At 40.5% G+C, this 13876-nt stretch overlaps 1 protein-coding gene across 2 annotated transcripts in view; it reads right to left on the bottom strand.

The window, feature by feature from the left end:
• Positions 1-635: 635 nt before the first annotated feature.
• rragd (ras-related GTP binding D) overlaps positions 636-13876 on the bottom strand; it is a 58946-nt gene continuing 45705 nt past the window's right edge. Inside the window, exons 6-7 of one of the 2 annotated variants that reach the window (XM_068717777.1) lie at positions 9383-9531; positions 636-5532 (exon numbers count right to left, since the gene is read on the bottom strand). In XM_068717777.1, the coding sequence (XP_068573878.1) occupies positions 5381-5532; positions 9383-9531 (301 nt within the window). In that variant the 3' untranslated portion in view covers positions 636-5380. Of the gene's footprint in view, positions 5533-9382; positions 9532-11334; positions 11566-13876 lie in introns of those variants that run through there. The other variant, XM_068717778.1, reaches the window with a different exon arrangement.

Raw genomic sequence — 13876 nt, 5'->3', positions numbered from 1 at the left:
CAGGTGTCTTTTATACTGATAACGAGTTCAAAGAGGTGTCATTAATACAGGTAACAAGTGGAGGACAGAGGAGCCTCTTAAAGAAGAAGTTACAGGTCTGTGAAAGCCAGAAATCTTCTTTGTTTGTAGGTGACCAAATACTTATTTTACAGAGGAATTTACCAATTAATTCATTAAAAATCCTACAATGTGATTTCCTGGATTCTTTCCCCCCATTTTGTCTCTCATAGTTGAAGTGTACCTATGATGAAAATTACAGGCCTCTCTCATCTTTTTAAGTGGGAGAACTTGCACAATTGGTGGCTGACTAAATACTTTTTTTCCCCACTGTACATATGCATTGATCCCCTCAGGTATAGGGTATAGGTATCAGATATACAGTAAGTGGTGGAAATTTAGTTTATGTATGAAAATGTTAATAAAAACCAGAAGCCTGTTCCAGGAAGCAGGATAAAAAAGCTGACTTCATCAACTCTGAGTAAGTGTGTGCGTGGTGAATGAATAAAATAGCATCATAAATTGAGCTAAGCTACTTCAATTCACCATGGCAACAGTTATAAGTTCCTTCATTATAAGTTATATATTTGAGAGTTCTTTGAGGACTTTGTGACCATGTTGGCTTAAAAAGCTGAGAGTAAAAGTAATTTGTTTTATTCAAGTTGTAATTATACTGCTCAAAAACACAGACAGCATTGTGCTAAAATAGATTTAAGCACAAACATTAATAAATACATAAACCACAGTATGTTCTCAAATAAAGGCCGGGGGCGTGTTCGCCAAAAACACATAAAGGCCGTCCCAAAATACAGGCCAGAGAAAAAAACAACAGGAGTTGATACACTTCTAGTGTCTGTCATCCAATGTGAATGTATTTGATTGTATTAACATCATAATGCAGTTATAAAACATTAAACAGGGCAAACGAGAGCAGATCAAAAAAAGAAACTTCATAGCATCAAACCAGATGAAACCAACCAGCTCACTAAACATCAAGTATGTCTTAAGGATATAAAAACCTGGATGACCTGCAACTTCCTAATGTTAAACTCAGACAAAACTGAAGTTATTCCACAAGGCCCAGAACACCTCCGAGATCAGTTATCTAATGATCTAGTTTCTGTAGATGGCATTGCGCTGGCATCCAGCAGCACCGTAAAGAATCTTTGATCAGGATTTGTCTTTTAACTCCCAGATAAAACTAAATTCAAGGACTACCTTTTTTCACCTACGTAACATTTCAAAAATCAGGCACATGCTGTCTCAAAGCGATGCAGAAAAATGAGTTCATGCATTTGTTACCTCTAGACTACTGCAATTCCTTATCATCAGGCTGCTCTAATAAGTCTCTTAAATCTCTCCAGTTGTTTCAAAATACTGCAGCTCGTGTACTAACAAAAACTAAGAAAAGAGATCATATTACTCCTGTATTAGCTTCTCTGCACTAGCTTCCTGTAAAATCTAGAATCAAATTTAAAATCTCTCTGCTTACCTATAAAGCCCTAATTGGTCAGGCACCATCATATCTTAAGGAGCTTATAGTACAATAGTATCCTACTAGAGAGCTGCACTCCCTAAATTCAGGGTTACTTGTGATTCTTAGAGTCTTAAAAAGTAGGATGGAAGCAGGCACATTCAGCACATTTAAGAGTAGGCTTAAGATTTTCGCTTTTGATAACAATTATAGTCTGGCTGGCTCAGGTTTGCCTTGGACCAGCCCCTAGATTAGCTGCTATAGGCCTAGACTGCTTGGGGACTTCCTAGGATACACTGAGCTCCTCTCTCCAATTCTCTCTCCCTCTGTATGAATTCTTGTTTGTAACATGTAACAACCAGACACTTTGATGCTGGTAACAATTTGATGTTTTTTTGAAAGAGCTTGCTAACTCGTCTGAAAGGCTGGGGCAAAACGCCACTTCAGTTGCCAATATGAGCATGCATAGTTTGAATGACGTCGACCATAAAGGGTTGTTCAAAGTAGGGTAAGTAGCAATATTGCAGTCGGCACAGCTATAAATAACTACGATGATTATAAAATATTACCAAGTTGCCATAATTCAAATGACCTACATGTGGTCAGAAAACAACATGCGTGTCCTACATAAAGTCCTAAAAAAACACACTTCGGCCCACTTCGGTTTCAAAGTGCCAATGTCTTTGTAGATGACACAAGTAACGGTCATTCAAAATACCTTTTAATGATACAAACAACTGAAATTCTAAACCACATACACGACAGTTTTGAGCAGGATCATTATAATGTTGTTTGGCCTGTGACCCTGTTTTCAGCTCCCCATGTTCACGTTCCCATAATCGATTACTGCTGTCAGTTTGTCATGTGAATTTGACAACCTGAGTAGTCGACTTTCAAGCTTGGGTTTGACTTTGACTTTCAAGCTCCAAAAGGGGTTTATAGAAATTATGATGTACTTTAAACTAATTATTAAAATACTAAAAAATGTCAAACAGGTCTCCTGACTCCCCATCACAATATTCAGAGACACATGGGGGGTCCATTCTTTTTTTGTTTTACAATCATGGCTATATTGTGTCTATTCTGATCTTCTTATCGAGTGATACAGACCCAACATTTTTATTATTATTAATATTGTCAGTACAATTTAATTACAATTACATTACATTTCACACCGCTGAGTGAAATGTAATCTAATGTACATTTTTTATGTTATGTTATGTTAATGTAATGGAAAAATCACATGCCCCCTTATGTGCATACAACTTTTTGGAACTACAAGTACAAAATTTCAATAAATGATGCGATTAACAGCAAAGAAAACACATCTGAATAAGCACATGATTTATATATATTAGGACTTTTTCCTTACAGGGACTCAAAATCCCATAACCTGAAGGAACCTGTAAGATTTAGGGTCTACGTTGTTTTTTACAAACCAGAACATTTCAGATATATAGTGAAGACGAACATCATGATCTATACGTGCTGCCTGCTAGACGACTGTGGCAAATGTACTTTAGTTGGGAGACTAACATTGATTTTATTTTAAATGTTAGTACCCCCCTCTTTTTTTTCAACCTCCTACCATGTGGGAGAGAGAAAAAGAGAGTGTACAAGACTGTGAAACCCACCCACTGATCGAATTACGACAATTGAACTAAACCCCAAATTACTCACGGAGGCTGTATGCCATTGGTGTGTGAGTGCAAGTCTGAATGATTAGATCAGCATCTAAGAGCAGGCGGCACCTTGTATGGCAGCCTCTGTCATCAGTGTATGAATGGGTGGATGTGCATGTAGTGTAGAGGGCTCTATTTTCTCATTGCACAGCTACTGTCCTCCTCAGTTGCTCTGCTTCCAGCCTGCAGCGCTGCTTCCAGTGCAGCGTGTTTCAAGTAGAGCTTTTATCCAATCAGATTTCCCCCCTATGTCTCTCTGTAAGAAGAGAGGCCCGAGGCCTGCTGGATAGCCTTTGCAGATTAAAGAATATGGGGGCGATATTGTTGATTGTCAGGTGTTCAACCAATCAGATCTTTAGTTTGACATGTTGGGCGTATTCTTTGACATGTCAGGGCATTCTAGGTAGCCTACAAGTACGTCAGCATTAACGTGCAGCTCGGCATTAACATGCGGCGTGATTGGTCAGTGGGCTAGCGTGACTGTTGTGATGCTGAAGCAGCTAGCAGAAGTTAGTATTAGTAGTAAGAGTTCAAGTTGAAAGATTTATAAGAAGTTATGACATTGACATGACGATTTTAGCGTTTTGCTTGGTTTCTTTTTTTTTTTTTTACCTAGCTTTGTTTTTTTAACACTCAATGGCTGAAGGAGGAGAAACGGATTTGGTGGTGGAGTTACTGACAACGCCTTTCTGGAGAAGAACAGATCAAGAAAACAACTGGACATTGTATCAAAGGGTCGGCCAACCCCACAGCTAGCAGCCCTGACCCAGCCAGGAAAAGGATTTGTACGAACGGTATTCCTGGCTAACAGCGTCTGAGAAGCGTTGTACATTTTATGGCTCAGAATGCGTTTTATTTGCGACTGAGGGTCTTGGTGTTTGGAGCTACGCTAGATTTGCTAACCAAGGCAGCTACACGACACAATAGCACAGCAGGACACATACAAGCTTTTGAAAACTTTTGCTAAGACCCGAGTGGATCTACAACTCAACGAACACGTTCGCAGGAGGACCTCTGGCTGGAACTGAACCGCACCGTACTGTACAACTGCAGTATTAAACTCTTTGTTAACAAAGAAAGGATGATGGACTGTCTCTAAATAGTGAACAGCAGCTTTGGTAAGTGAAGTGCTTTTGTTTTACATCTGCTGTAGCTTTATTACTGTGTTCATTTGTCTATGGTGTCGTTATGATATGGTTAATATTGTTCCCTCTGATGTGAATAATATTTGAATGGCCTGTGCTCTTCAGTGTGCAGTGAAATACGTGTTTTAGCACTGCAGTGTTGCTGGATTGATTTGTCATGCTTTGTTGTCACATAAATATGTGACTGGTTCTTGTGAGTTTGTTCTTGTAATTGTGTTAATTACATTGATTTTGGCTATATGCATTGTCCATTAATGACGAAGCATCCCATCATGCTTAGGGTCGAACATTTGATTGTCTGTTTGGAGTTTTGTTTACTTTAACAAAGCAAGAATTAATCAACTGTAGTAGGACTGAAGGCCAAGGTATAAAAAGCACGGCCCGCCACTGAATTATTCCCTTTAGTATCAAAGTAATCCAGTAATTGTCTGTACATCCATTGGGACATAACAATGTACAAACAGAAACTGCTTATAGATAATTTGGCATACTTTTAATAATACTTTTAATTTGAAATTTTTTTTAACCTATATAGGCTTAACAACTATGCTCCGAAGAACATACCAGTACCTATAAGTAGCTGAAAACCGTTTTGACGTCCTCCATGTTCAAACAAAAGTCACATTTCACACTGAGCTGAAAATAAATTAAATACAAATGTAATAAAATAAAGTAGAAGGACACGCAGTTCCATCTATAGTGGGAAAAAAATACTTAGACATCCACTTTAAAATACAAGGATGTGGCTCCAATTGCAATAACAGGAACACCAGAGAGTTAAACAGCTGATAACTGTGGCTGTAATTATTATTGGTGTGGGAGAGAAAAAAAATGACCCCTATGTGCACTCCGGACATGAGTAAAATTACTGAGGAGTGAAGGTAATGTTAAGATCGCCCCACCTCCTCCAGAAAAATACATTCAAATCTCTAACGTGCTGAGATTTGTTCCAGAGCATCACATGTTCAGAGTCACCGCGCCTAACTAACATCACGTGCTCCTCTGAACGAGGAAGGAGTCTCCCGGATGTGTCCGGGTGCAGCTCAGGTACACCTGGCTGTCCGCTGTGATGTCGTCGCTCCTCAGCGGGGATTACTGAGCACCCCATTGTTCACAGTCAGTTTGCTCCACCTCCTCTGACTGAGAAGTTTGCGATTCTGTTGAACCTTCACCCGAACATCGAACACCTCTTGGATGGCTTTCTTGAAGCAGTGGAAGTTGTAGTCGATAAGTCCTGTGAGAGACAGAGAGAGGACACCAAATCTATTACTGGACAGGTCGGAGTGGGAAGGACTATCTTTGTCTTTATGAAACATAAAAGTCAAATCACCAATAACAAGTACATTTTTCCATTATAATACCATACAACATGAAGAAGATAAGAAAATAATGATATACGTAGCAAAAATAAATAAATTAAGAGCTGTAGAGGTTGGATTACCCCAAATTAAACGCCAGAGTAATTGTTAGTTTTGTAAAAGAGGATATCAGTTTTGCAAGATTTCTCAAATGAAAAAAAAGCTGTTTTCATGACCGTTACACCTTTCTCAAGACTCCAACTGTCAACTACCTGCTAGCTACCTGTCACTAATGAAGAAGAAGACCGCCCACCTTTTTGATCAGCTAAAAGAGACAGGCCACTTTTCCCTTTTCCAAACATCAAATTAACACAGAGTGACGCTCTGTCTTTCACAAAACCATCTTTGACCGAGTGTAAATGTCCAGACACTGGCATGCAGAAAGCAACCAAGACCATAACCAAGAGTGAGGCTGTAGGTTTGGAAATGTCGGCCCGTTGGTCAACCACGGTTCAAACTGAAATATCTCAACAACAGATGGTAAAGACATTCATGGTCTCCAGAGGATGTGCCTTACTGACTTTGGGGATCCTCTGACCTTTCATCTCCATTCACATCAGGTCAAATTCTTCTTTGTCCACTACTTTGACTAAAAACAAAACTGGCAAATCTAATGACAGCTTGATACCAAGACTGTCAAGAGTTTTAAAAATATGTCTCTTGTCCTCCAACTTTATGAAAAAGCAATACTGAAGAGTACCCCTTTACCATGAAATGGTAATTGGTGAGTTGGAGAGTGAAAGTGAATTTGTCTTAAGTGTGTAAGTCTGATGTCATGAGAGAATGAAAGCAGAGCTCAGTGGTGGGAAATAATCTTCACCATACCTGTGAATTGTAAACTATGTTGTTGTTAGAAGTATTTTACTTCCATGTTAATGCTCATAATCCCAATAATGACTACATGATGAAATGAATACAATCTGAAACACAGGCAGATGTCAGCTTCAGAGCGTGTAAGATCAAGAGGTGCTAACAATCTCTATTTACACCTGATGGGGACGAATCGTTATGTGAAGCAACACAATAAAAAAAAACAATGTGAATAAAAATGATAATAAATAAAGAGGCTATATAGGTATCACTTTGGCGGCAGTTTGCCCAAATCGGTTTCATGAAAAAATTTGAGGCGAGAAATCGCCAATCCCTTTGCTGAATCTTCACTCATATTAGATCTCCAAGGCTTAAATTTATGGGGAGTGGCTTTGGAGAGAGGCCTGAAGGGACAGGCTCTCAGTTTTGCCGACTTGGCGACTTTCTCGCTAGATTTAGTGACTTTTGGAGCTGGTGCTACTAGCTACTTTAACTGAAAAGAAGTTGGCAACACTAGGCTGGGTTTTTCTGTTTGATGAATTTTAAAATCTGCCGTACTCAAACTTGTTTTTCAAGATTACCAACCCTAGCTAGGTCTATTTTGACCACACCAGATTTGATGATTGTTGGATCAGTGGAAAGACTAACAAAGACGTTTTTTCTTATTGTTGAATTTTGTCTCTTAGATTGAATGAAGTGTGTCTTACAATCAGCGAGGTAAAATTACTGTTTTTTTATTTTATGTAAATTAAAATAATCCAAATCCCTCGCTATAGTATATAGTATAATGACATATTATATATCATATATAATGAATATATATATAGCAGGACAATAATACACTAAATTCGACCAAAATAACAGAGCTTTATTATAATCTAAGTATATACTGTATACATACATTAGGCATTCAGCCTATTGCCCTACTGTAAAACACAGACTCTTACAGGCTTCTGAATATATATGAACTAAGAGAAATGTATCAGACTGCTGAATAAAATGTACCTGTATAAAGATAACTACCGAAGCAATGAGAGTAAACAGCAGACATTAGGTAAATTAAGTCACTGAGGACATCACAATGATACTGCTTCACACCTGCTGAGCAGCTCCAGTTCATGTGCCTGACAGTCAGTGAGACACAAGACCACAGGCATGTTTTACAGCTATTTATCTCTAAAAAGGTGGTACTTTTGGTCCTTATGCTGTGGACTTTGTGGCTTTGAATGGAATTCAGTAGCTACAAACAAAGCACTGACAGATACGTTGTTAGATATTCTGAAAGATAGCTAATTTGCTCCTGTAGAGTTTGACCTATGCCCAAGCCTGTGTGACAATGTTGGGAGTGAACGCTGCCCTTTTCTTCCATCACCAGCCAGTGGGTAAGTACCCTTCAGAGAGGCAGGGAGCCCCCTGCTGCTCCAGGGCAGCTCCCAGCAGCTGACCTGCCTGCTCCATCATTATAAAGCACTCAGTGTAGTGGCAGAAGAGAATTCACACAAACCCACTGAGTTGTGCTTCCTTTTGTCTGTTTTACAGGGACAAAATAATCTATACAGAAGTTATTCAGGCTGTGAGTCCACTTAGGCTGTGAGGCACGTTTATTTCTTTAGAATCACAGGCAATGTGATTCAGTTCATAACTGTTTCGTTGTTACAGTTGAAAGCAAACCACATCAGCATATTTGCTGAACTCAACAACAATCAACCCAACATCTTCAAAATGAATTGATTCAAGTTTTGATTGTATTTGACACTGTTATCTTTAGTCCATCAGGGGGCGACTCCTCTGGTTGTATAGAAGTCTTTGAGAAAATGACTCTACTTCTCTCTTGATTTATTACCTCAGTAAACATTGTAAACATGAGTTTATGGTCTCAATCTCTAGTTTCAAGTCTTCTTCAATTCAGCATGGTGTTCATTTAGTAAATTATGGTCAATTTAGAGTCAAATAGACCATAAAGCATGCTTTAGGGCGTAGAGACGCCTTCTATGGCGTCTCTACGCGACGTCTCCTCAGTCCAAATATGGTCTTCCGTTCACTGGTTGAAAAAAACCAAGATGGCGACGGCCAAAATGCCAAGCTTGAGGCTTCAAAACCGTAGTCCACAAACCATGAGTGATGTTACAACAGTTAGGAGGTTGGATGGGTCAAACAACTTTCACCAAGGAGACCGCTGTTCGTGTCCTTTGTGAAACGTTGACTTTTTTTATTGTAGTTTTGTTACGTAACTTTCGTACTTTACGCCAAACATGTGTACTAATTTCACGTAACAAAAGTTACTTTAACTTGAACCACAATCTTTTAGTAAACAACAGAGTTGGGTTTTTTTTGTGCAAATAAATCTAAAACTTTAGTAAACTTCAGTTGGAAGTTTATTCTGAATGCTGTAACAAGTAGAAACTGTATGTTTCCTGTTAACACAGAAGTTTATTTTGAAAAGACATTATACATGTAACAGATAGAAACTGACATGCCGTCCCTGACACGTCCAAAACTGATGCTATGGGGGAACCTAGTTTGATAGTTTGAAGAGTAGGACCACTGACCAAGCGTTGGTATTTGACGAGTTCAGAGTGAGAAAGTATTAGCTCGGCATTTTGTAGAATTTTAATTTGGATGTTTCTTGATGAAATACCCCATGGAGTCAGGCTTAGCGTCTACCTTAACGTTTTTTATATACACATGATTATACTTTCAACTTTTTCATCACAGAACCACATCTCAAATAGAGCTCTTAATCTTTTGTGCTGCTCATTAAATCGGGGAAAGTTTCACGCCGATGCAAGCCGTAGAAATACTCCAACTGTGAGTCACCTGACATTGTGTATGTGAAAAAATTAACAGGACCTTTACTTCCTCCACCAGGGGCGCCCCAAAATGCTCCTCCCGATTCGCAACTTCATGCTAGTTTACCTTTTCTCTCAAAGCTTTCCTTGCGGACGAAGCTGACCATAGCAAGGAACTTGGTGACCTCCTTCAGGTACATGATCGTGGTATTGTTCAGGTGGATGATGGCCATGGACTCCTTGTCGTAGGGTAAACCGGCTTCACTGTCCGTCAGACTGATGTAGGGGAGACAGAAAAACACACTTCACTGAACTCCAGTGAGGAAAGACATACTGTCCCTGTTTGAAACAGAAGGAAGACTCCTATTGAGGCTTCAGGAAACAGACCTGTGATTTTAGTATTCAATCCCCTGCATTTCTAGATGGTGGGAGGGGAAGAGACAGAGAAGGAAATGGAGGCATTGATAGGAGCAGTTTAAAGGCAGAGAAGAGTCTGAGAATTTATCTGAGGACGCAGAGAGAGGCTGAACGCTGTAGACGGAGAGGACATGCTGTTCTTTCTTGCTTCTCTCTTGTAATTTATTCCGCTTTCGCACAAAAAGCCAACAAACAAAAGAAACACTGTTTTGTTTTCTCCGTTCCATCCAATGAATATACATGATGTCTTCCTGGTTCACATCTTTGGGTTTCCTTTTCTTTTGGAGCCACATAAGACGTTTTATTATTCCATATAAATACTCAGCATCGCCTCTTGTTGCCGCAGAACCCCCCAAAAAGCCAAAACGAATGGCCACATTTATTAGTGCGGCCCTTTCATCACAGGGCTTGACAGAAACTGTATGTGAAAAGCAAGCACCAGACCCTCAGCTCTGGATTTCCACAGAACAGATTAACAGAACATCTAAATCTGGGTCAGCACTCTGATAAGACAGCCTCATTTGCAAGTGAAGTTCTGTTTTCTGCTGTGGAGTAAGCAAAGCAAATACGACCTGACGCCCCCTGCAGTGTTCACATTCTAACCTCGTATTTAGTTTGTATCTGCTTTTATTCTTTACACGTGACAACACAAGCTCAACCAGCAGGTCAGAATGTCAAGACGTCACCCAAAGAGGACCTAAGTAGGTACTAAGCAGGTCCCTGACAAAACAACACTTAGCATGTTCAGTAGAACTCTTAACTTTTGTTCTGATTTTTAAGGAAACTTTCACTTCCTCCACAAAATTAAAATGGACCAAATAGAAGAAATAATTTGCTGAGGGGCAGGGCTAATGTTTGTTTTTCACTTTTACTGGGAGATGATGTACTGTGAGCATGAATCCCTTCTCCAGTTTATCTTATTTGACTTTATTTAGCATATTCTGTTCTCTTCAGCCCAGATGTCAAACAAATCTCTGACCTCTGCAGAAATCCCAGTCAGTCCTCTCCCATCCATGTTAACACATCCTTTACCTGTGTCCATCTCAACAAACGTCCGCACAGTGTAGTGGTTGATTTTTGATAAGCAGCTTTGCTGATTATGCTCAAGTCTTAATATCTTACGGCTAACTTAATAACTGTTAGCTATCTGAATAATGGTGGGACACCACAGGATCTCACTATCAGGAACTCAGTAATGAACACAATAGAGATTGGATTTATAGGTTGGTTTTTTTTACATCACACAGAGTACAAGCAAACAGAGTTGTCCCAGGTTTAACTAACTTCACAATGTAAATGTACATCCTTTTATACCCTTACCCTGCCCCAGGCCTGGTAACCCATAGACCCCCCCAGGTTCCTGTCTCTCCATTTCTGAGCTTCTAAGTAGAACCACCGGGGTTACTCGTCCTCAGTGGACGCTCCACTAATTGCGGTCCAACAGTTCCATTTCTTTTACCACGTGGCTCGGCATCTCTACACCTGCGTATTAAAGGTTACAAGGTTGAGGCTACCAAAAGGGCACATACACTCTGCCTCAGTGATTTGGATAACATATGACAATGTTAAAACATATATCAGATTATGAATATGATTATACATTTGTAACGGGTGTAGTAAGGACCCAGGAGTAGTACGACAAACACCAGGGATGGTTTGAATCAAAGCTTTATTTTCTTCAGAACACACAACAGGTAGAACGTGCACAGGAATACAGCGGCAGGCTCTCGTGGTCGGGGACAGAAGGCTGAATGAATTACCGGGGCAGAGGCAAGGCAGGGTAGTCCAAGACAGGCAGGGTCGGTACCAGGGAATCAGTCCAAAGGGAAACGCTGGAAGGTCTTGCATGGAAGCGGAGAACGATCTGGCAGTGAGTGTGTGTGAGGCTGAGGCCTAAATAGTGAGTGCAGCAGAGTGAGCAGGTGAGAGTGATGAGCTGATGAGGTGGGCGTGACCGGCAGGTGCACTGAATAAACTGATTAGGTGAGCGAGAGATGGAAAAAACAGGATAGTAGTGGCAGAGCTGTGACAACGTTGATATATTTCAAGACACACATACATTTTCCTTCCACAGCACACAGCCTGCATTTTGGTTCACTTCCTGCAATTGGGACGAATTATGTTCTCACTGCAGTGGAAGCAGAAATGGTCAGAGACCACAACTCGTAAGTGGTCTCAGATCTGTTATCTCGTTTTGCATCAGAGTATGATTACTGTGTTCACAACTGCCCAAACGAACTGCACCAGGTTTTGATTAAACGCGGCGGCAACCTCCGGTGCTGCGGAGTGAAGCCGATGCAGAAGTGTCTTAAACTTGTATTCTGTCTAATGTCCATCAGGGGGCGACTCCTCTGGATATATAGAAGTCTATGAGAAAATGACTCTACTTCTCTCTTAATTTAAACATGAGTTTATGGTCTCAATCTCTAGTTTCAAGTGTTCTTCACAATACATCATGATGTTTATTAGGTATCTTCCGTTCATCGGTTGCAAAATAGCCAAGATGGTGATGGGCGTATTCCAAGATGGCGACAGCAAAATCGTTGAACTCAAGGCTTCATAACGGCAGTCCACAAATCAATGGGTGATGTTACGATGACTATGTCCACTTCTTATATACAGTCTATGAATAAAATGTAAAATGGACTAAATGTTCACTTTTGGAGGTGTCCTAAATGCAGAAAGGTGGTTTTCAGCCCGAGGTGCAAGATGGGCAGTTACAGTTGGGAGTTAGCTGACAAACAGAATGCTGGAAGACACCTTCAATCCTTGAAACGTCAGAGGACATTGAAAGTGTGACGGAGCTGTGGAGCAACCAAAACACAGCTCAGCTCTATCAGATGGACATGAGGGCTAAGTCGGGGAAAAAAATACACTCAAAGGGTAAGGTTTTACACGTCTATTGCCCAGTTTCAGTCTGGACAGCTGTGTACACACATGTAACCGCAACCTGAAGTGTAACGTGTGTACACAGCTGTCCAGACTGAAACTGGGCAATAGACGTGTAAAACGGTGGAAAGCCATCATGAAGGCCGGGTATATGAGGGGAAATGCTTTGAGAAAGAAATGTCGCTGTTGAAAATCTTTACATGTAATTTCAAAATAAACTCCAGTATATTGAGGTAGAGGCAAAGGAGTTTTTTGTAATTTGGGCAAACCAATCTTTTAACTGCCTTAGGGTGTTTTCTTCTAGGTTGTTTGCTCTGGTCAGAATCAGGAATCAATTTGTTACAATGTTGGAATAATGCCTTGATTTTTGCTTGTGTTCACTCAGCAGCATTTAAAGCAGACTAAACTTTGTGATGCTCAAGGAAAATGCTCTCTACTGAGTCAGAGTTTCCATTCAGGTAAACAAAGGGTAGAAGAAGAGCAGACTCCATTCTGTTCCGTAAATAGATTAACGCACCACTTTCCAATTTCACAATGAAGGGACAACGCGGGTTATTTCTTGGTCTTCTTGGTCATAATTTATTACATTGTTTGCATTTATATTTAGGCAAACAATACAGTTTGAAAACTAGGCTGCAGCTCGAAAATACACACAAAGTACACTGCACAGCTGGCTATGAGAGTAGGTTTAACCCAAGACGGACACAATTGAGGTTCACCAGCTGCATCCCATCCCAAAATCAAGACTTGTACAAAGACTCAATTCTGCCACATTCACCTTGACAGATTGTAGTTCCAGACAGTTCTTGGTAGAGATTTGCTAATTTCCTGTTTCCCCTCACCTGAAACCCTGTTTCTTCTGTCCCTGCAGTTCCGTCTGCTCTCCTTTGGCCCCCTTGTTCTCCAGCTTTTCGTCTCGTCAGCCACAGCTCCTCTGCTCTGGACTCCCTGCTGGACTCAACCACAGCTAAGCCCTCGCCTAATACAACCAGCCACAGGCCTGATTGTCCACGCTTTCAGTCATTCCCTCTTCCCTGCTCTTTTTCCCATTCTCTATCTCCCATTATCTCACTCTGCAATAAAACACTTCGTCTTCATTCCTGCCTCCTCGTCTGTGTCTGCACTTGGGTTCACCTGTTCTGCTGCCCTAACAGTTGCACACCAAGTCCGTATTTTTCAGCAGTAATTGTGGCACATTTTTAAAAGTAAACAACCTCATATTGTGTCAATCACGTTTACACGAACACTCCGAAACTTTATTCCTCTGTAAAGTTTTCTTAACGAGTTTGAATTTTCTACATTTTTAGCATCCGTC

Source organism: Cebidichthys violaceus, unplaced genomic scaffold (assembly GCF_023349555.1).
Source record: "Cebidichthys violaceus isolate CVI_PGR_0920_01 unplaced genomic scaffold, fCebVio1.0.p SCAF_22, whole genome shotgun sequence".
Lineage (NCBI taxonomy): Eukaryota > Metazoa > Chordata > Actinopteri > Perciformes > Stichaeidae > Cebidichthys > Cebidichthys violaceus.
Note: the sequence above shows the minus strand (reverse complement) of the source record. Positions and strands in the feature narration are given on the sequence as shown.